This window comes from Suncus etruscus, chromosome 2 (assembly GCF_024139225.1).
Source record: "Suncus etruscus isolate mSunEtr1 chromosome 2, mSunEtr1.pri.cur, whole genome shotgun sequence".
Classification (NCBI taxonomy): Eukaryota; Metazoa; Chordata; class Mammalia; order Eulipotyphla; family Soricidae; genus Suncus; species Suncus etruscus.
Window position 1 is genome coordinate 56979825 of NC_064849.1, and position 24249 is coordinate 57004073.

At 36.7% G+C, this 24249-nt stretch overlaps 1 protein-coding gene across 1 annotated transcript in view; it reads right to left on the reverse strand.

Annotated features, from left to right (window-relative positions):
- Nucleotides 1–24249, reverse strand: part of NUBPL (NUBP iron-sulfur cluster assembly factor, mitochondrial) — a 227027-nt gene that overhangs the window by 14829 nt on the left and 187949 nt on the right. The window contains exons 9-10 of the mRNA XM_049766761.1: nucleotides 8079–8199; nucleotides 3765–3847 (exon numbers count right to left, since the gene is read on the reverse strand). Coding sequence (XP_049622718.1) covers nucleotides 3765–3847; nucleotides 8079–8199 — 204 coding nt within the window. The remainder of the gene's footprint in view (nucleotides 1–3764; nucleotides 3848–8078; nucleotides 8200–24249) is intronic.

Here is a 24249-nt window from a genome sequence, read left to right on the forward strand (position 1 = left end):
CTCACCTGTTTTGGTTCTGCTTGGTATAAAAAACTACAAGAAAAGTCTTGCCTGGGATAAAAGTTTGGGTTGAAACCAGGGCACAGAGATTGTGCAGACTGTCATTTTTACCTCCAAATCCACCAGCAATATAATGTCACCATCCCTTTTTGCATAGGCACTCTCAATAAAGGGAAATGTTATGCACAGAAACAAGCTCTTATCTACTAGGGATAAGAACCCATAATTTTTTTAAATATCTCAACTTCTATAATTTCTTTTTTTATTAATATCTTTATTTAAACACCTTGATTACAAATATGATTGTAGGGCCCGGAGAGATAGCACAGTGGTGTTTGCTTTGCAAGCAGCCGATCCAGGACCAAAGGTGGTTGGTTCGAATCCTGGTGTCCCGTATGGTCCTCCGTGCCTGCTAGGAGCTATTTCTGAGCAGATAGCCAGGAATAACCCCTAAGCTCTGCCGGGTGTGGCCCAAAAACCAAAAAAAAAAAAAAAAAAACAAATATGATTGTAGTTGGGTTTCAGTCATGTAAAGAAAACCACCACCCCCCCTTCACCAGTGCAACATTTCCATCATCAATATCCAAATATTCTTCTTCCCCTCTATCCCCGCCTGTACTCAAGACGGGTTTTCTACTTCCCTCATTCATTCACACTGTTATGGTAGTTATCAGAGTAGTTATTTCTCTAACTGCACTCACCACTCCTTGTGGTGAGCTTCATGTTATGAGCTGGACCTTCCAGCACTCATCTCTTTTGTCTCTGAGAATTATTGCAAAAATGTCTTTTATTTTTTTTAAACTCATAGATGAGTGAGACTATTCTGCGTCTGTCTCTCTCTCTCTCTCTCTCTCTCTCTCTCTCTCTCCCTGACTTATTTCACTCAGCATAATAGTATCCATGTACATCCATGTATAGGAAAATTTCAAGACTTCATCTCTCCTGACAGCTGCATAATATTCCATTGTGTATATATACCACAGTTTCTTTAGCCATTCATCGGTTGAAGGGCATCTTGGTTGTTTCCAGAGTCTGGCTATTATAAATAGTGCTGCAATGAATATAGGTGTGAGGAAGGAATTTTTGTATTGTATTTTTGTGTTCCTAGGGTATATTCCTAGGAGTGGTATAGCTAGATCATATGGTAGCTCGATTTCCTGTTTTTTGAGGAATCTCCATATGCTTTCCATAAAGATTGGACAAGAAGACATTCCCACCAGCAGTCAATAAGAGTTCCTTTCTCTCTGCACATCAGCCAGCACTGCTTGTTCTCATTCTTTGTGATGTGCGCCAATCTCTGTGGCGTGAGATGGTACCTCATAGTTCCTTTTTATTGGCATCTCCCTGATGATTAATGATGTGGAGCATTTTTTCATGTGTCTTTTGGCCATTTGTATTTCTTCTTTGACAAAGTGTCTGTTCATTTCTTCTCCCCATTTTTTGATGGGATTAGATTTTTTTTTCTTGTAAAGTTCTGTCAGTGCCTTGTATATTTTGGATATTAGCCCCTTATTTGATGGGTATTGAGTGAATAGTTTCTCCCATTCAGTGGGTGGCTCTTGTATCCTGGGCACTGTTTTCTTTGAGATGCAGAAGCTTCTCAGCTTAATATATTCCAATCTGTATATCTATGCTTCCACTTGTTTGGAGAGTACTGTTTCCTCCTTAAAGATGCCTTTAATTTCAATGTCATGGAGTGTTTTACCTACATGCTGTTCTATATACTTATGGTTTAGGTTTGATATCAAGGTCTTTAATCCATTTGGATTTTACCTTCATACATGGTGTTAGCTGGGGGTCTGAGTTCGCTTTTTTCAAGTGGTTAACCAGCTGTGCCAACACCACTTGTTGAAAAGGCTTTCCTTTATCCATTTAGGATTTCTTGCCCCTTCATAAAAAACTAGGTGACTGTATGTCTGGGAAACATTCTCTGAGTACTCAAGCCTATTCCACTGATCTAAGCGTCTGTTGTTATTACAATACCATGCTGTATTGATAATTATTGCTTTGTAATACAGTTTAAAATTGGGGAAAGTAATGCCTCCCATAATCCTTTTCCCAAGGATTGCTTTAGCTATTCATGGGTATTTATTGTTCCAAATGAATTTCAGAAGTGTTTGATCCACTTCTTTGAAGAATGTCATGGGTATCTTTAGAGGGAAGAGCCTATACATTTTATAATACAGGGTCACCTCCCACACTGAGCATGTGTCATGTGGACCCAACTCAGACTCCATGTGATTGGACAGCAACTGTCCAATCCAGAACCCCAGATCCCATACGTGGAACCGACACAAGTCTCAGCAACAGCACCAGGAAACTCCGAATGCCGTCCTGGCACCAACTTGCACCAATTTTAACATGACATCATGACATGAGGAAATGGCAACAACTTGAGAGAGTGCTGCTCTATCTCATCAACTAACGGTATGATGCAATCAGAAGATATGTCATCCTTTGCCCTAAGCAAAAACCAAAATCACTATCTCCAAAAGACTAACTTTGACAAACATGGTCTGGACAGAATTATTGAGGGACCAATAAGGAAGTTCCTAGCCTAGGCCTCGGCCTATGATACGTTCAAAAACCAAGATCTCTAATTCCAGAGGTCTGACTTTGACAACTGTGACTGAGCAGAAAATTATGGGACCATGCTGAAAGACTATACCCTAGGCTCTGTCCTAGGATCTGAACAAAAACCAAGACACTAATTACAGAAGACTGATTACAACAACAGTGATGAAACCAAACTCCTAGAACCATAAAGAAAATCTCTCTCCTATCCTTCACCCTCTGACCTACGCAAATAATAGGATCTCCAGCTACAGAGGCGGGATATCATCATCCACATCTGAGTGGAAAATTTCCTGGCACTATAAAAAGACCTTGGGGTGTGTAAATGAGTGAGTATGGAGCCTGTAGTTGTTCCCATGGCTGTATGCTTCAAGGGTGGAGAAACCTTGTATCTCTTAGGCCAAGGGAATTCCTGTTCTAATTTTCCCAATATTTACCATGCCTATCCAAAAACAACAACAACAATAACAACAAAAGAAGAAACACAACTCTTTTATAAGAAGTTGCTGGTCTTTTTTTTTGTAGCTGATGGTTTTGGTTTTTGGTTTATTCTTTTTTTATGCTTTTTGTACTTTTGTTGTTACTCCCTTATTGTTTTTTGTTTTTGTTTTTATTTTTTTGTTACATTTTTCTTATTTTTTTCCTTCCTTCTTCTAAATGGATATTTATAACACCTAGATGGGATCCTCCTAGTTTTTCTCCTTTTGTTTGCCCTTTTTTTTCCTTTCTTTTCTTCTCCCATATCTTTTCTGATATTTCCAATAGAACCACATTACTGTAATCACCTTGACCATAATTTGAGGGGAAAAAATGGACGATACCAAGACCAAAGAGTCATATGTTCATTTGGTGAAAATAAAAAATGACCAAACTTGAATACCAAATCCAAAGTCAACAACAACAGAATTGATACCCAATCTACAATAAGCTGTACAAGTGGGGAATAGTTTGCACTAGTATTATGGACGTAAAGGAGAGAGATGTGGGATGCATGCTGGGAACAGTGGTGGAGGGAGAACAACACTGGTGGTGAGAATGCCCCCTTATTCACTGTCACTATGTGCCTTAAATATTACTGTGAAAAATCTGTAATTCACTTTGACCACAATAAAAATTTTTTAAAAAGTTATATAATATATATCTAATATATGTTATATTCCTATAAATGTATATTTAAAAATATAACTCACCTCCTCACTTTCAGGCTGTGAAAAAACAATGGGATGACCTGCATCTGAAGCTTCTCTTATATTTAGATGTAATGGAATATCTCCTAAAAAATTTAGATATCTATTAGTACTACAAAAGTTTATATAGGCATTCAGAATTTCATTACTTGAATTTCACAAAGAAACAAAATCTAAACTAAATCAATAAAAACCAACGAGTTATGACTATCTTCAAATGTCTAAATCTCTTAAAGAGGAATTTCAAATGAAATTATGGGTAAAGTATTCCCTTGGAGGGTAGTAGAGTGATTTTATATGTATATATAAAAATTATGTGATAACTAATCAAGGAATAAGGCCTTTGATTTATTTTATGTTGGAGTCTTCCAGCAAGAAATGGCTTAGAAGACATTTGTAAATTATTTTTCTCTGTAATATCTAATTTGTACCACATAATTAGAAGAAATTAAAAATGAAAAGATGGGTAGACAAAGTAGTTTTTTTTTAAAAGATACAATGTAACCTCCCATTGTTGGCACTGTGTGAGTTAAGAGAACAGCTGAAAAGTAGGGAAAACCTGTTACATCCACTTTATACTTGTTTACTGTGCACTTATTTCTTTGATTACATATTTATCTATATATAACTATGTGTACCTTGGGTGTCTGATGAGATCTCAGTATAGAGCTAGACTTTCTAATGTATAGACTTGAGGTTACAGAGGTTAACTAATCTGTTTATTTGTATATTCTTCCCCCACTTAACCCCTTTGTTTTCAATACAGTAGCTGAGGTGACACATCAGCTAACTCTGGTGATTACACACTTAACTTGTAATGCTCACCAGAGGTTACGCATCAGGGTGTGGAGCTGCTTGGGGGCAGTAGTGCTCTCTGAGGACTGCACTCCTTTAGTTGCAGTGCTCTAGACACTGCAGTGTGCAGTTGGAAGTCACTTTTAGTGTTGAGCCTCAGAAACAGCAGTGCTACCAGGGGTGCTAGACACATGTGAGAGCACCAAGGATTGAACTTGCAGTCTTCTATTTGCAATATCGTTGCTCTACATCATTAAGCTATCTCCTAGGTTCCATACTGATTACAGGGTAGAATTTAGAGGGAAAATGATGCTCTGATCCATCACCCAGTAGATTCTTTCTATCACTCTATAATAAATAAAGTCTTTTAAAAGAAATATTTAAATCCAGTAAGTGAAATCTTCACAAGAAAAGTAGAAGAGACGAATGTCTTAGTTCTTAGTATTCTTAGAATCACTTCATATCCAGAAAAAATTATGGAAATATGTTTGTGCTTTAACATACTATGCCAGCACCACACCAGAAAACGTCAAAATTGCACAAGGCACATGTTATAAAATATAAGCATGTTCACAACTAATACTAAAAAGTACAAAGAACTTTTCCTATTTCTCTTGTCAGCCAATTTTGAGATTATAATTAATTCTTTAAACCTTTCCTTGCCAGTGTTCAATGGTCAAATGACAAGATCTATGAATATTTCAGTAGTTATTTCAAGAGTAGCTTCTCAGCAACTCTGATGCCTATTAATAGATCTACATAAAATTGTCGGAGGCTATAAAAAGGAACAGTAGGGGAAAATATGCTATAGAAAATATTTTAAAAGCCATTGAGATCTTTAACTTGAGTTGTGAAGTGTCATTATAACAAAGAATCCTGAAATCTTTGATATTAACTAAAATGGAAGGAGATGGTGGTGGTGGTGGTGATGGTGATGGTGATGGTGGTGGTGGTGGTAAAAACTCCTATGGAAAACTACCTATCTTTTTTTCTCTACGTCAAAATCTCAGAGTTCTATCTATAGGCACAAAAGAGTAGACCAAGAAAGAAGAAAATCTTGTTAGAAAATAGAGGTATGAGAAAGAGTGAACTAGCAGTTGTGCGCAGTCAAGGATGGGAAGGAGAAAGGACATAGAGAGTGGGTGAGGAGAAGCCCTTAATCAGAATTCTTGGCCTCTGAGGTTTAAAGACAGTGAAAACATATAATACAGATGTGTACATTTATTCTACAAATTAATATAATCAACTAATTATTAATTAACAATAGTCAATTAATAATTAATAGCAAATGAATTATAAATGTATTCATTAATATCTGAATTAATTAATAGCTAATAAGTGTAATCTACATTTCTATGAAATGACCTGAGACCTTAACTTCTACACTTATGACTGTTACTGTAGGTAAATATAAAGTTCTAAGCAGCCATTTTACCAAATAATCATTTAAAAGATCAGATGGAGGAGAATAAATTAAAGGCAGCTAGGGAATCAGTAAAGAACTAATAAGGGTTTCTGGGAAGTTAATCAGCCAGGAGATCATAGCTGGGAGAATCCTTCACCTGACTTCAAATCCTCATTTCCACATTCAACCTCTTACTGCTGGAGTTCAATGCTCGAGAGTTTCTGGGTGATTCCTTTAGGATGCCATGAATGAACTTGAAGGCCACACATGTTTTGAACTCAAACTTTGTTTTAATTCCCCCATAACACTGTTAGACACAGCTAACATTACACTATTACTGACCAGTAATCAGTGCTTCTAATATATTTTTTGTGAGCTTTTAGTTCAAATATAACTTCCACATGTGAAACTTTCTCTAAGAGATGTTTCAAATTTTAAAATCAAACCTATACAGTTGTTTTACCCATTTATAAATTACATAATTGTAATAGTTCCAGCAAAATTCAATAATGGAATTATAATTATACATTGACTTTATTATATGAGTGAATGCCAATCTATTATGTTATTATGCAGATTTTGGAAATTAAGATTTCTAAGTTAGTTAAATAAAAACAGTTGCAGAAAATAATTAATGGCTCTAATCACAGCAATGTATTAAAATGTCATTACTATTCACCTGGCATTGTGGTGGCTGCTGTAGTGCAAATGCATAACATCAACAAAACATTTAACATGAACTTTTAGAAACTTAATTATAAGACTGTTTTGAAATTTCTTGATCTCTAAGGGATCTTAATGTTAACTACAAAACTAAGAATTCATTCTGTCTTCCTTATTCAACATATAATATTTATCTGTCTTAACCCAGAACAGAAACATTCCTAAGCAGAATATCAAAAAAGCTTTCTAAACAGTCCATTAAATTGTTTGTTGATTTTTTAAAAAAAAATCATACCTCTATTGGAAAACCCATTTTGCTCATATACACATGATTTTAGTATGCTTATAACATTACTTCTTTAATTTAATAATATAAATAGTGGATATAATTTTAAGTGCCTTAATTATAGACATGGCATATATTAAAAAAGTAATTATAATCTTTAAAAACTGATCAGGAAAGTATTTTTATGCACGCACCAAGAACTTTCAAAGGTTATTACTTCAATATATTGAACAGAATTTTGTTGTGTGTTTTGTCTGCTTGAGGGCCACACCCAGTGGTACTCAGAGTTTATTCCTCGATTTGTGTTCAGGGATCATGCCTGGTAGGTATGCTAGGGGGAGTGTATGCAGTGCAGAGATCAAACAGGTCAACTATGTGTAAGCCAAGTGCCATAACTCCTGTACTATTCTTAGGCTCTATTGAAAAAAGTACTTTTATAAGGTATTTTATACTAAGAGATGTGTTAGCAAATAATATGATTTTGATTATTTAAAATACAGGCTTCAATTCATAGGATCAGAGTAAAGAACTATCCTTTTGAATTTAAGTTGTAGGCAGTTTTAAAATAAACAGTAGAAGTTATTCATATGGGAAGAACAAGTCTCCAATTTAAAAATTCTTCTAGAGGGGCCAGAGCAGTAGCGTAAGCAGTAGGGTGTTTGCCTTGCATGCGCTAAACTAGAACGCACTGCAGTTCGATTCCCTGGCATCCCATAGGGTCCCCCAAGCCAGGAGCAATTTCTGAGTGCATAGCCAGGAGTAACCCCTGAGTGTCACCAGGTGTGGCCCCCCCCCCAAAAAAAAATCTTCTAGAAAAGAAGTCCAAAAGTCAGAAGAAGATTAGCACACAGAACTGTGCTATCTCAACTTAAAACAGTCAAAAATCAGTTCATCACTTTTTTTTTTTAATTTTGATTTTGGGTCATACCCAGCAGTGCTCATGAGTTATTCTCGTCTCTGCATTCAGAAATTGCTCCAGGGACCATATGGGATGCTAAGAATCGAATCTAGGTTCATCCCATGTCAGCTGTGAGCAAGAAAAACGCCATATCACTGTGCAATCTCTCCTGCCCCAGTTCATCACTTTCTGAGACAATATTTATCACCACATACTTACGTATTTGCCCCTCTGCCATTTTTTTAAACAAAGTATCTGGTATATCCTTACCTAGAATATCAAGATCAAGGGTCTGCGCTAGTTTCCTTGCACCATCAGCACCAAAAATATGAGTTTTATGTTGACATTTTGGACATTGGAAAACACTCATATTTTGGACAAGGCCCAAAACCTGTAATGGGGAAAATAAACTGAAATTAAAAAAGGTCAAATCAAACTTTAATCCGTTATTTCAGCAATTTTACCAAGTGTCAAATGGGTCCTAGTGATAGAATTATTAACGTTTTTTATAATAATTTTTATTTTAACCAAGTTACAAATCTTTCACAGTAATATTTTAGGTACATAGTGACATTGAATCAGGGTCATTCCCACCACCAATGCTGTCCTCCTTCCATCTCTGTTCCCAGCATGCATCCCATATCCCCCACCTTTGCCCCAGGTTGCTAGTATAATTGGTCCCCACTGTGTTTATCTAGCTTGTTGTAGACTGAGTATCAAGTCTGTTGTTGTTGACTTTGGATTTGGTGTTTTAAGTCTGATCATTTTTTATTTCTACTCAATGTTCATATGACTGTTTGGTCTTGGTACCCTCGATTATTTCCCCCTCAATTTGTGAGGCAGAACAAGATGGTTCAAGTTATGTGGTTCTGTTTGAAGGAAAGAAAAAAAATAAAATGGGGCAAAAATCAAACAAGCAAAAAACGGGAGGAGTCCTTCTTGAGGTTATAAATATCAAATGAATGTTTTCTTTTTTCCTTATATGGTGCTGGGGACTAAACTCAAGGTCTCATAACTGCAAGGCAAGTTCAGGACACAACCCTAGAAATGTTAAATAAGTAAGATATTGTCTCTGCTCTCAATGAACACACAAATAGGAGAAAAAGACAAGTAATTAATAACATTATAATTGCTAATGAGATAATTATAAGGATAAAATAATTCACAAATCTGAGGAATCTCTGGGTTTCTCAGAGGGAACTGTTTCTTAAGGTTGAAGCCAACAGAAGAAAGTAGGCAGAAGAAAGAAGTAAAGATAGTAAAATATGCCTGCTGGCCTATTTGGGCAACAACATTAAGGAGACAGGACAGAAGCTAGTTTGTAAAGAAAAATGAAGGTTTGATATTAAGGTGTTAAATGCCATTCACATGTTTGAAACTACTTTAATAAATAGAAAACTACAAAAAAATGTTGTTGTTTTTTAAATTGGGGACACACCTAATAGTGCTCATGGGCTAGCAAGGATCAGAGTTATGACTTCACAGCAAGAGCCTCTCCTCCACCACCTGAGCTATCTTACTGGCCCAACCATATAAGTTCTTAAAGTTAAAAAGAGGATATTAAGGAAGTAGTGCTATACAACTAAGCATCTCTTTTTTAAGAAATTCAGCTATGACAGCAATTTGGAAAAAGTGGGAAATGATTAGTTTAACAAGTAATAAGATAACATACACTGAGTATGTATTATGCCAGACACTGGCAAGAACCTTGAAGATGAATATTCTATCAATTTTATTTAATAGTTGAGAAAATGAACATACCTAGTAAAAGAATGAAACTGAGCTTTTATCAAAATGTTACTATTAAGACAAAAAAATTTAAATCCTATAGAAAGTGTCCACCTTTTTGAAAAAGTGGACGAGGACCAGGAGCCAAGTGATCTCCGTTCCACTGGATGGAAAACAAATAAAGGTCAGAACTAAATACCCTAGCCAAAGTCAACAACAATAGAATCAAGAGACCCAAAGTATAACAATCTAAACTTAAAACGGACCTGTTATACTGGTAGGTCAGCGGGCTAAGGGTGGAGGTATGGGGTGCTGCTGGGAACTTTAGTGGAGGGAGGTCAACATTAGTGGTGGGAATGACCCTAATTCACTGTCACTATATGCCTGAAATACAACTATAAAGGACTTGTAATTCACAATGGTCTCAATGAGTTTCCTTAATTTTTCGCACAAAACAGTTACTCTGCCAATAATTGTTGAATAGAGGCTGTATAAATGTAATTCTTATTTATATTTTATTTATATATTATTATATTATCTTTAAACTCTGTTATGGTTGTAAACTTTTTAGAATAAAAATGAGAAATACAACACTCAGAGGCTTAGAGATAACAATATCTGTATAATCCAATCAATTCCTCCAACAAGTATTATAAGAAATAGCTTCATTAGGAGCTACTACTACTACTACTACTACTACTACTACTACTACTACTACTATAGAGAGTAGTACTGAAAGTCTACAATGTAATAAAGACAAGAGGGAGGGGCCGGAGAGATACATGGAGATAAGGTGTTTGTCTTGCATACTGGACTTTGGTTTGAATCCCGGCATCCCATATGGTCCCCCGAGCCTGCCAGGAGCGATTTCTGAGTATAGAGCTAGGAGTAACCCTTGAGCGCTGCTGAGTGTGACCCCCCCCCCCCCAGAAAAAAGACAAGAGGGATATTATTTTTGTTGTTCTTTCTGAAAAAAGGCAACTTTAAAAAGACTAAAGTTTCCTATATATGAAGACAAATGGTGAGGGATATAAATTTGTAGCTAAGGATTCAAGCATCTAGCATATGCCCTTTTGTTGATGTGAGATATCACAAAAAATAAATCGTACTGTGTCTTGGTAATCCAGTACCATCTTCAGAATGCAAGAAGACAACAGAGCTTAATATCAAAACACTTATTTGTTTATTCACCATTCATTTGTTTATAACAATTTCATTGCTTGGATGGTTTTACTGCCATTTATGTTAAATGTGAAATATCACCTGACTGTACAGCTTTCTACTCAAACATAAAAATGATTCAAGAAACAGGAAAAAGAAAAATACTGAGGTAATGCAATAATCTAGTGAAGATTTATGGCAAGCTAGAGAAAATCAGAAAAGCACTCCTATTTTGAAATCTCTTAGATATCCCAAGACACAGAGGCATTGAACAAGAATGCACTTAGAATTTGTGTAATTAACTAATCATCAGTATTAGACACATTTTCATGCAGGCTATATAAATCTTACAGAAAAAAATATTACTAAACTCAATAATTAATGAGCTCCTATATGCCAACTAAACCCAAGGAATAGCATATAGTAGTAAACAAAACAAGATAAATATTTACCTCCCACCCTCCACTTAGAATACTGTTTGGCACTGTAACTAGATAAAGGCATTGAACAAATGGTAGTGTAACTCATAAAATGAAATAGCATCTCTGGAAGCAAAGTACATTAAGATTGTAGAGAAGAGAGAATTCTATCTGTACTGGGAAGCAAAGACGATTTCTTATTCTTTTTCTCTCTTTTTATTTAAAAAAATATTCTTATTGATACCATTGCACATTACATGTCCTTCATAGTTGTATTTTAGGCATATAGTGAAAGTGAATTAGGGCCATTCCCATCACCAGTGTTGACCTCACTCAACAAAGGTTCCCAGCATGCATCCCATACCTCTACCCTTAACCCCTAATCTGCCAGTGTAACAGGCCTATTTTATGCTTAGATTGTTGTAGTTTGATCTCTTGATTCTATTGTTCTTGACTTTAGCTTGGGTATTTAGTTCTGACCTTCCTTTCCTCCCTCCCACTCCCATCCAATGCATCTAAGAGGACTTGGCCCCTGGGTCCTATCCACTTTTTTTTTCTTTTCGCAATTTGTAGAAAAATGTAGACAAATGAGGCAAAACAAAGTTTTTCATGTCTCTAGGTTCAGTGAAAAAGGTGGGAGACCCTATCAAGAAGATATAAATAAAAAAATTTAAAAGGATGTGGGGGCAGTATTTTTTTAAATAGGAGCAGCAAACTCTTGGGAAATTAGAAAAACCTAAAATAACAGGGTGTTCCTACTCATGAAGCATCCTGTAATAAGACCAACTACGGGCTCCAGGCATACTAAGTTGTCTAATACTAAAGTCTTTCTTCATGGTCTCAGGAAGAGATCACAATCACGGTTGTCACAGTGAGGCTTTTGTAATTAGAAATCTTGGTTTTTGCACAGATCCTATGTCCAAACCGTGGTGAGAAAAGACAATTTCTTTAAGAAAATAACCTAAAGGTTAAAGACTAAGGAGGTTAAAAAAAAAGGGGGGGGGGGAGTGTTCAAAACAGAAGGAGGAAGCACATGCCTCCTTCAAAAAACTAGAAGGCCAATATGGGTGAGGAATATATATGCAAGAGAAGGGAAGATGAAGCTGGAAAGGTGGGTTTTACATATGAGCTTATTAAATAAGCCCAGCTCCACAGATCCTCTAAGTCCTGGATGGTGCAGCTGCTTATATGGCCATGTGACTCCCCCATATTTTTAATACTGAATTCCCAGTAGGAAAACAAATTAAATGTGAAATTATAATAAAAGCCACAAAAGCACAACAAATAAAACCAACAACAGAATGCTCAACTAGCAATAAAAAGCTTTAGTAAATCTTCAGACAATGACATAATTACCCCATTGTGAGATATGACAATTTTCACAAATTTTCTTTTAATGAAATGTTTTTTGTTTTCCCTTACCATTTAGTTGTACTGAGCAGTGTAAAGTAATCTATTCATACCTGACAAGGGGCAGGCTTCAGGGACATTGGGAAACAAGGGAATATCCTGGTAATGAAAATGGTGTTGGAATATTGAATGTCAGAAATAACTATTATAAGCAACTCTTTAAACCAGGGGTCTCAAACTCAATTTACCTGGAGGCCACGGGAGGCAGTCAGGGTGAGGCAGGGCCACATAAGGGATTTCACAAAATAAAAAATGTCCTCAAACGTCATTATTAACAGTTTTAATTATTTCTTCTGAACATGAATAGAACACTGAGTGAAGATCATGAACAGTTCTTCTGAACATGGCATCTTTTGCCTATTCCTTGCTGCCAGAGACTTGACAGCGCTTCTTCTCACAAATCTGAACCACATTTGGCTTTAGAGAGGAAGCAGTTGAGACCCTCAGTATGGCTTGAAGATGATCGTCATTAAGTCTAGACCTGTACTTTGACTTATTGAAGTTCAATGTAGAGAAAAACCTTTCACACAAATATGTGCTCCCAAAAAGGTACATGGTGCGCTTGAACATTTGGAAAAGCTCAGGGAAGGTTGGGGGGCAATTCTCTCAAAAATTGCCCAGGCATGTCTGCTTTTGCACTAATCTCCCTGAACTTGGCTTTGAGATCAGAGTTGCCTTGCAGGTCATTGAGCTCCATTTGAAGCACAGGAGGGGCATCTTGCACATTAAAGGAAAAGGGGTCCACAAAAATTTGGAAAGTGGCTCTGTGCTTTTTGAAGTCTGCAAATCTGTGATCAAATTCCTTCTCTAGCTTAAAAATAGCATCAACATATTTCTCACCACTGAATGGTATACCTGCACCCACAAGTTCCTTGCATGCTGGGAAATGGCAAAGGTTTGCCTGAGAGAGCTGGGATTTCCATAACACAAGTTTTGTGGAGAATGCTCTGATAAGCTGCCCCGGGCCTTGTAACATCTTGTTTAGTACAGTCAGCTTATCTGTGATGTCAACAAGAAAAGCTAAGCCCATGAGCCATTTGTGATCACTCAACTCAGAAACAGCATTCCCATCCTTCTCCATGAAGGCTTTCACTTCTCTCAACTCAAAAAATCTTTTCAGGACATTTCCCCTGCTAAGCCAACGTACCTCGGTGAAATAGAACACATCTCCATATTCTGACTCCATTTCCACTAAAAAAGCATGGAACCTCCTGTGCTTTAAGCCCCTGGATCTGATTTGGTTGATGCATTTCACAACAACAGACATCACATTGTCACATGGCAGGCATTTACTGCAAAGGGCCTGCTGATGGATAATACACTGAAGAATAATGGCCTTCTCTACACCCTCCTCTTCAAGTTTTTTTTGAACATGTGCCACCAGTCCATTTTTCCTCCATGTCATTGATGGCGCTCCATCGGTTATTATTCCAACAAACCTCTTCCATGGCAAACCTGCATTCTCAATGGCATCACACAGATGTCGAAATATCTCATTAGCGGTGGTCTGGCCATGCATTGGAATTATTGTGAGCAGCTCCTCTGTCAATTCAAAATTGCAATCAACAGCACGGACATAAATTGGGAGCTACACAGTGTCTGTTATATCTGTGCCCTCGTCAAGAGCAACTGAGTATGCATCAAAATATTTGGCTTTCTCACACAGTTGATAAATGTCACTTGACATGTCAGAAATACACTCTGCCACAGTGTAAGTAGAAAGGCTGATTTTGCTAAACTGACCTTTCTTTTCCAGACAGATAATACTTGCAGCCTGTAACATGCATTTTTTTTTTTAACAAACTCTCCTTCTGTGAATGGTTTCTCTACCTTAGCAACCATCTCACTAACCATGTAACTAGCTTCAACTGATGCAACATTCTTTTTGGTTGCTTTCTTGAAAATATCTTGTTCCCTCATTAGACATGCTTTAAGACTGGCAACCCACTTGGCTCCCTCATTTCCTTGAGATTTTGCACATTCCTCAGCATGTTTAGTTGAATAATGGCGTTTCAAGTTGTATTCCTTGTGCACTGCAACTTTCTCTGAGCAAATAAGACATGTGGGGATGCCCCTGTGCTCAACAAAGAAATACTGTGTCTCCCACTTTTCCTGAAATTGTCTGTGCTCATCATCAATCTTTCTCTTCACTGCAGGCTTTGATGAAGTCATGATGAAGGTATGACAAAATCTAATTCTGTAATAAACTTCTCTCCCTTAGGCCTCCAATAATGCAAGGGACAGCGGGCAGGAACAGCGGAAATGACGTCTGCACTAGGTGCAAAGTATTCATGATTATTCGCTTACCGAATATTCACAATAAAAAATCGCATTAGTAAGAAAAAAAAATTGCAAGAAATCGCATTAAACATGTGCATATCCCAAACAGAACTGCTCGGGGTATGCGAATGTCTAATGTGATTTTTTTTCTTACTAATGCAATTTTTATTGCGATTATTCGGTAAGCGAATAATCACGAATATTGCGATATTTGAAGGTGCCACGGGCCACAAAATATTGTACGGAGGGCCGCAAACGGCCCGCAGGCCATGAGTTTGAGACCCCTGCTTTAAACCATGGTGTTTAAAATAATGAAATTAATTTTTTTGAAAAAAAAAAAAAAAAAAAAAAGGTCAGCTTGAGGCCACACTAGGAGCCTGTTATACAAATACAAAGAGAAGTAAAGAAAGGATTTTAAATCAGAAAGACCACTATGCCTATGTGAGGCTCACTGTCCAGACTATAAGGTCTAAAAAAATGATATAACATGGAAATACTAAAAGAACGTTCTCAAGTGTGTTCTCAGGCAAATACAAACCCAGGGATGAATTCTCTACTACTCTCTAGGCAATAAGAGAAGTGATAGCTAAAACATTTCCAATTTTTCTCCTGACAAGGTCAGGATTTTCCTTCCCTGCCAACTAGGTGAGCATATGTGATTGTGTTAGACAGTGAAATGTGAGCACAAGTGGACATGTGTCATGTCTAGGCAGAAGCTTTAAGTAAAAAATCCCCATTATCTTGTCCTCTGTTCCTGTAAGCAGCAAGTTTTTTAGACAGTGACTTCTTCATAAGTCTGCATTTCAGAGAATGCATAAGTGTGCAGTGTCTCTTTAAGTAATAGATACCACAATGAACATGAAGAAAGAAAAAGAAACTGGTGTTGTTTTTAATCACCAAATTTAAGGTTCAGTTAACACATATGCCCTAAATCATCTTACCTGAACCAGGGATATAAGAAAATGTAGAATATAGGAAATATAGAGTATATTACAATTCCTAATTCTTATTTATTTTATTTCTGTTTTGATGTGTTTTAAAGTAAAATGTAATATTAATACAGTAGCCTTTAGGCTCATCTTTCCAGGATAAAAACAGTGCCATCTACTTCAAGTGGTGAAGAAATTCTGAAAGAGAGTCAACCTGCTTCTGTAAATTCACCAAGGACTTAGAACTTCTTTTTTTAAAAAAAATAGGACTATGTCTCATCCAGAAGCTAAGTATCATGTCTTATCTACAACTGCTCTTAATGATTATCCATATGTCACAAAGAGAAACAGGGTCTAACATGTTTCTGCAGTGGGCCCACCAATAGGCAAGTGCAAGAATTAAAGAGCATGGTAGGTTAATGGACTCAAGCCACTCTTGCACCTTTGGTTCTGCCCTGGTGGATGTCCACATTCAAGGAACAGATGAACTCATAGACTTAACAAGAACTTGTTTCTTCAAAGCATCTCTTTTACAAGATCCAGTGTAAATAAATGTCCTGGTGTTTTTAAATCTATAAGAGAATGCTGCTTTGGTTTTGTTGCTTCAATTTCGGCGTTACCAACCCAGAATGTTTCTAAATCATCAAACCACTCCCGAGGACAGAAAAAAATGCATTTTACTCTTTCAGTTCTAATCATGTTATTCTCTCCTTTCAGACTTTCAGACTGACAACTCTGAAACCCAGTAAACCATTGCCTGGGCCCCATTAAAAATAAAGCAGCATAAAATTTCACCCCCTATGTACACCTTACATTACAGTACATTTACCAGCATGAAGAAATTACAGAAGACGGACCTTCACCCATTTTTTTTTCCTTAAAAGAATTTTTTTTTTTTTTTTTTTGGTTTTTGGGCCATACCCAGCGTTGCTCAGGGGTTACTCCTGGCTGTCTGCTCAGAAATAGCTCCTGGCAGGCATGGGGGACCATATGGGACACCGGGATTCGAACCAACCACCTTTGGTCCTGGATCGGCTGCTTGCAAGGCAAACACCACTGTGCTATCTTTCCGGGCCCTCCTTAAAAGATTTTAAGGTGGGGGCAGAGTGATAGTATATTGGTAGGGCTTTTTTGCCTTGCACTCAGCCGACCCAAGCTGGACCCGGGTTCAATACCCAGTATCCCATATGGTCCCCCAAGCCTGACAGGAGTGATTTCTGAGTGCAGAGCCAGGAATAATCCCTGAACTGGCCAGGTATGGCCCCCAAAAAATGATTTTCAGATGGTAAAATCTCTAAGTGGGATATGAAGCAGGTAGGAAGGTAGATAGGAAAGCTTCCCTCATCCCTCACACACTCACCCCCAGGCAACGATCCTTGAGATGTAAAAAAGAGACAGGATTTAGATGAATTATGTCATCATTGATAAGAGTATCTCCTAGTACCACTGTAGACCCAGAGAAGACTGGATCCCTTTCTGGAGAAGCTCTAGCAGGAACAAAGGCCAGGGAAGGAATATCAAAGAATACCATCAACTCCCCCCACCCCCCCAATATTGCTGGCAAACATCCTAGCAACAGGACTCTTACCTAGGGTGGGTTGGGAGAAACCCTATAAAAGTCAGCCTGAAACAAGGGTGTTCCCTGAGCACCTGGTACCTGAACACATGAAGCCTGCATCCTCCCTCTTGAGATGTGGACTTTCAGACTTTTGTACTCTCACGCTGGGTAATGTACCAGGGTGCTCTGGTTTGAAAAAGCTTTGTTCTCTCCAGCATGCTACTCTTGAGCACTCCTTCTTATCCTCTCTCTCCCCTTCCTCAGTACCTCCAAATAAAATGTTTTTACTTAAAAAACATGGAAAGTGCTCAGTTTCATCTATCATCTAAGAAATGCAAATTAGAAACACAGCGAGATACCAAATATTAATGCTTAGAGCTTGATTCAAATAAATGAATGCTTGAATGAGTGTAACAACAAAACAAAAAAGTATCAAATGTTCATGAAGAGATGGAACAACTAAACTCAGTTCAATTAAGTTATATTATAGCTATATATATTAGTCAGTTATATTTTGTTAAACTAGTAGTATCTGCCTAACTGTTATAACATATGTTATATGTTAGACACGGTAAAATAATTGCATCCTCACATGTAAGCAAAAATATAAATATAAGAACATTTATCGAAATACACATATAAAATAAACATAACATTACTACAATTATTCAAAAATGTAAAACTATTCAAATGCCTATCGACATGAAGTGGAGAATAAATTGGAAATTAATACAATAGACTGTTAGATGATGATGAGAATCTCAGAAGCATAATTACAATCAATAAATTAGTAAATATGTTAAACAAAAATTTAAGCAAACTAAATCAGGAACATAAATCATCTATGTATATTATTCTATTTATATTATGCTTATAGACAGTCAAATATAATCTATTGTTATTTAGATTCTGAGGCCATGGTAAAGAGGTGTGAAAAGTAGAGATTCTAAGGTCTTGGTAATGTTCTGGTTCATGAATATAAACAATGCATTCACTTAAAAATTAATTGGGTTTTAGGTTTAAAATATATCTGGGTGTGTCATATACTGATGTATATGACATATATAAAACTTTTTAATTAAAAGGTGATCACATAAAGTATTGTTAATAAGATAAAATAACAATGGGACTGGCATCTTGTGAGCATGTATATACATAAGAACAATCATGTATTTAGAAGATTGGAGAGATAGTTCTGGGCACTTGCTAAAGTGTCTTGAACAAGGTAATCCCAATACCCAGTGGTGCTCAAAGCACTGAGAATAACACATGAGTACAGAGCCAGGAGTTAGACCCCAAGCACTGACAAATGTGACCCTCAAACCTAAAACAAATGAAAGTCAATTTAAAAAATCAACTGATTAAATAGAAAATAATGTATAAAATCAAGAAGGTTGCATGAAAATTATGATGAGATTCTTGGAAGGAACAAGCCTCTGCTCTTTCAGGCATACTAAGGAAAGACCTGAAATATAAATTTAACATGAGATGCTCTGAAGTAGTCAGGTTTTAGACCTGCAATGTGAGGGAGGAAGTCACTATAGTCTTGTGAGGCTACTTCAAATGTGCTAAGTCTGAATTGAGAGACACTGTAAATATAATATGTACACTGAATGTCAAAGGCTTCGTCTGAGTAAAAGAATATAAGCAACAGTTTTTGAAGTTTACAAGTTATTCTTTAAAGTTATTAAGCTCTTTTGCCGCAGTGTATCATAAACAAACATGCAAAAGTACTCAAATCATGAGTGTATAACTAAATGAAAAGATCATAAAACAAGTGTTCCTTGTTACAACTCTAAAAAATAAAAGCACTGTCGACATTTCAGAAACTGTTTATATGCTCTCCAAAATATGTTTCCAAACTTATCAATGAACGAAACTAATTTATTTATTTTGGGAGGGGGAAGTGGATGACTCTCAAGAGGTGCTAAGGAGGACCAAGAGCCTCACCAGTGATTCTCATGAAATGGATTACTAGTTCAGCACAATGGCCCAAGAACATGGCACTGCTTAGGCTCTGCAATACCAGATAGAACTGGCCACCCCATTGTGGTGGGGGTTTCTAGGAATATATCAGCTATCCTCATGGAACCATGTGGTATTGAAATTGAACCCAAGTTTGTGCTATAATCAGCCCTCAAGCTGTTTAAGAGTACCAGAAATTGTTTTTGGTTTTGAACTTACATGTATGAAAATATACAACATATTATTTTGTCTAGCTAATATATATCTGTATTTTATTTTCATTAATTCCTAAGATTCCATAACTAGTTCAGAAATGGATATTTTCTTAATGAATCATTTGTGTTGCCAGATTTAGACTATTATAAAAATTCTTTCTTTTGTATGTGCCACACAAGATGGCACTCAAGGGTTACTCCTGGCTCTGCATTCAGAAATCGATCCTGGCAGGCTCAGGGGACTACATAGGATGCTGAGGATCAAATCTCAGTTGGCTATGTGCAAGGCAAACACCCAAACTGCAGTACTATCGCTCTGGCCCCATGAACTATTATAAAACTTCATACCAAGTATTATGACATGCAAATTAGACGTTTGGGGATCAAACCACGGTCTGGCCTACATCAGCTGCGTGCAAGGCAAAAACGCCCTACCACTGTGCCACCTCTCGGGCCCCAAAGTTCTACTTTTAATTTTATTAGAAATCTCCATACTGTTTTCCATAGAAACTGAACCAGATCAGAGCCTGACTTACAGTAAAATGAATGTTCCTTACAAACTTCATATACATCAGCACTGGTTGTTTCAGAGCTTTTTGCTACAGATCATTTCAACTGGTATGAGGTAATATTTCATAGTCATTTTTGATTTGCATTTTTTCTGGTAATTAGAGATGATAAAATTAGTTTCATTTGCCTGTTGGGTACCTACATGTCCCTTCTGAGAAAAGACATTTTTAAAATGTGTTCATTAGGGGGAAAAATTCAGAGACCTGGGGAAGGAAATAAGGAAGGAAGGAAGGAAGGAAGGAAGGAAGGAAGGAAGGAAGGAAGGAAGGAAGGAAGGAAGGAAGGAAGGAAGGAAGGAAGGAAGGAAGGAAGGAAGGAAGGAAGGAAGGAAGGAAGGAAAGAGGGAGGGTAGAAGATCACTGTGCTATTTCACTTAAAAATTTTGTCTTTGGAGGGGTACACCTAACTTATTCTCAAAGCTTGCTGCTGGTTCTATTATAAGGGATTGCTCATGGTCCTCAGGGGACCATATGAGGTGTCAGGAATTGGACCCAGATTAGCCACGTGCAAGGCAAATACCTTGTACACCCTTTCCCAAATGATCTCATTTGGAAACAATTCAATTCCACATAACCACCCAATTCTTATATCATGTAAATTATTTTGCTTTATTCTGTGATAGCATAAATATTAGAAGAGACATTTGCCTGCTTTTGAATAACTGATATAATACCATTGTTGCATGATTATAACCATGCTACATAATTTTTAATGTCTCATCAATGTGAAGATTCTTTGTTCTTTTATTTTAGCTGATTTTACTGAGAACTGTTTCATGTCTAACTAATATCAGACAACACAAAACCTTTTGTATGTTGTTTTTATGTTATTCCAATTTATCATTGGTTTAGAAGGGTTCTTCTTTTATTAACTTTTAAAAGTTGACTCTCTCAAAATACAACATTGCTCTGAAATATTGAAATTTTGCCTTTAAATGTATTGAGTTAAGCAGGCTCAAAGGCCTCAATTTTAATTTCTTCTTGGCATTTTAAAGCCATTTTCAGTAAATAACAAGAAAGATTTTCAGGTAAGTATATAATTCAATTTCTCAAGATTACAATCAGATTAAATTCTTGCCTGTTGGAACCTGTCACAAAGATTAAAAGCTATGATTTAAGGGAAAATAGGGAGAAAAAACTCACTATTAAAGAGTCAATAATAAGAAAAAAATAAATAACTGAAATAGATGTATTGGTCCTGAACCTATGTTTGATATATTCCTTGAAGCTTATTTATATATGCAATGATTTTTAATCATGAAATGGGGTTCTTTTATTCCTTTTTCAGAAGTAGCCTGCCAAGGAAAGAACAATCAAAGAAGAGTCCTGCATAGATGTTCCTCTTGGATGGCTGGGTTCAAGAATTAAAATTACATTTTTTTAGGTCTTGAATTCCAGAATGAGGATTTATAATTATCCCTAAAATAACAATAACATTCCAAGTTACTCTTTATAGTTCCATGTAAGTAAGCAAAGTACTTAGCATGGATATATTGCTGGGTCACAAAACAGTGAATCTAAATTATCTGCTTAAGGTCATAAATTAATAAGTAACAGCTGAAAATTCAAACAGCAAAGTCATTGGTTTGTATGTGGAAATCAACAGATAAGATATCAAGTAAATGAACTAGAAGATTTGCTTATGGGCATAAGTGATCTGAAATGATGAGTCATGACAGGTTTATAAAATAAAAACTAAATTAAATTTTAATTAAAACAAAATTAAAATGGAGACCTTTTGAGCCTTTACTACTTTGTTAGCTTTTGTGTCTGTACCAAATACCACAATTATAAAGAAAGGCCCAATTTGAAACATTCTCTGTTTCAAGCTCACTATTCCTTATAATCATGGTCATGGAATTTCCTTCCCTTTAATACATTCATCATATTTTCTGGGCCCTCAAAAGAACTAACGCCCCTTTAATTCCATCCCAATTTTAAATCGATCAGTGTTCTGTCTTCACTTGTTTAATTATATAATGAGAATCTTAATGGTAAGCAAAGTTGATGGAGACTCCTTTAGTCCCCTGCCTGAATGTCTCAGTCTGTAATATTCCAAAACATCCACACTGCTAAATCTTAACTCCAAATCATTTAAGGACATCATTTAAGAACATGGTATCAGAAAGCAGACTGCTTAGAATAAGAGCTCAGATGCTCACTGAATAGATGAGTAATCCAGTGTGAGTTCTTTAATTTCTGTACTACAGTTGTCTCATCAGCAAAATATTAAAAATAATGTGAAAATAATGTTAAGATATGAAAATAAAAGTTCTTGTGAGGCTTAAAGATAATTCACGTAATAGGTTAATCACATACTTAAAAAGCTCCAAAGCATATGTACACCTGAGGTTTGAGAATATTCAAGAGTAAAATATAGAATTCTTGATCCAAATGGATAATCAATTGCCATAAAGGAATATTCTGCCAGATAAACAATAAGTTAAAATGGTCCTTGTTACTTAAGAACTTAAAGGGTCCTTGATGATAAAAATGAAAAACAATGAAAAATAACAGAAATCATTAATAAAACATTTATTTTCACTTCTAAAATAATCTACAGTATGGGATGCCAGGGATCAAACTGGGTCCATCCTGGGTTGGCCACGTGCAAGACAAATGCCCTACTGCTGTGCTATCACTCCAGCTCTCTTTTTGGGGGGGCTAGGGGGTTACACCGGCAGCGGCGCTCAGGGGTTACTCCCGGTTCTCTGTTCAGAAATTGCTCCTGGCAGACATGGAGACCATATGGGATTCCAGGGATAGAATCTGGGTCCATCCTGAGTCAGCCACGTGCAAAGCAAATGGCCTATCGCTGTGCTATCTCTCTGATCCCCACTTTTTTTTAAGAGTCTTTGGAATCTCGCTATGTTGCCTAGGCTGAAGTGCAGTGGCTATTCACAGGTGTGATCCTACTACTGATCAGCATGGGAGCTTTGACTTGCTCCTTTCCGACCTGGGCTGGTTCACCCCACCCCCCACCCCCTTAGAAGCACTGTTTCTCAACCTTTTTTTCCATCATGGCTTCCTCCTTCCAACCTTATTTCCTTCCTAAGACCCATTATTCTACCTGTTGGACCTCTTAATCTCATGTTTTGTTCCCGATTTAGCCTACTACATAAAGTTCTACCAAACCCGAGTTTAGTAGAAACCCCAAAATATATCACTTCACTTAGAGACAACTCAATAATTCTGATACTGTGAGTTTTTTTTTCCAGATTGAATACTGTTCCTTAACTAGTCCCATGGAATTCCATTTCACAATTTCATTAATGTTTCCTTCTCTTTTTTCTTTTTATTTCTTTTTGTTTTTAATGTGATTTTCAACAGTGGTCTCCTTGAAATATCCTAACGATCCACAGGGGATTTCGTGGTATTAACTGAGAAATGATGACCCAAACTCTCTTGGTAGACAATATCATAATTAATCCTTATAAATAAATATATAAAATTGCCAAACCACAGGAGAAATTCTTTACTTTTCCAGAAAAAATAAGTATAGGAAAAAACTATTTTTTATCTCTTTTACAAAATAAATAATCACAAGGCTTAATTACTAAATTTCAGATTTACTTACACAGAAAAAAATAAGCTGAATGACCAGCATTAGGTTTTAATCTATATTTGCTGCTAAGTCCAGTGTACTAAAGACACTTTGAGTTGCTCACCAGATCCCTGGTCTACTCATCCTTGGCATGTTGTCAATCTTCATTTCCTGGGATCCTTGAGAAATGTGACTTGTAGTTCATGTGACTGAATTTTAATGGAATCTAACAAGTATGAGCATTGCAACCAGCTTATATCACAAAGATTTCTAATATTTTGAACTGTCTTTCCCTTCTGAGTAGCTCAAATGAGGATACTTAGAATTCAAGTTTGATTGCGAGCGAAAGAGATAGTACAGCAGACTGGGTGCTTGCCTCGTATGTGACTGACCCAGCTTCAATCTTCAGCATCCCTATCATCCCCCAAGCACTGCCATGAGTAACTTCTAAGCACAGAGCCAGAATGAAGCCCTGAGCATGGTCAAGTGTGGCCCAAAAACAAAATAAAAAATGAAGCCATGAAATTTTCTTTATGGTTCTAGAAGTTCTGTTTCATCACTGTTGTTTTAATCAGTCTTCTGTAGTTGGTGGTCTTGGTTTTTGCACCAATCCTAGGGCAAAGCCTAGGATAGTCTTTCATTATGTTTCCAGAAGTTCTGCTC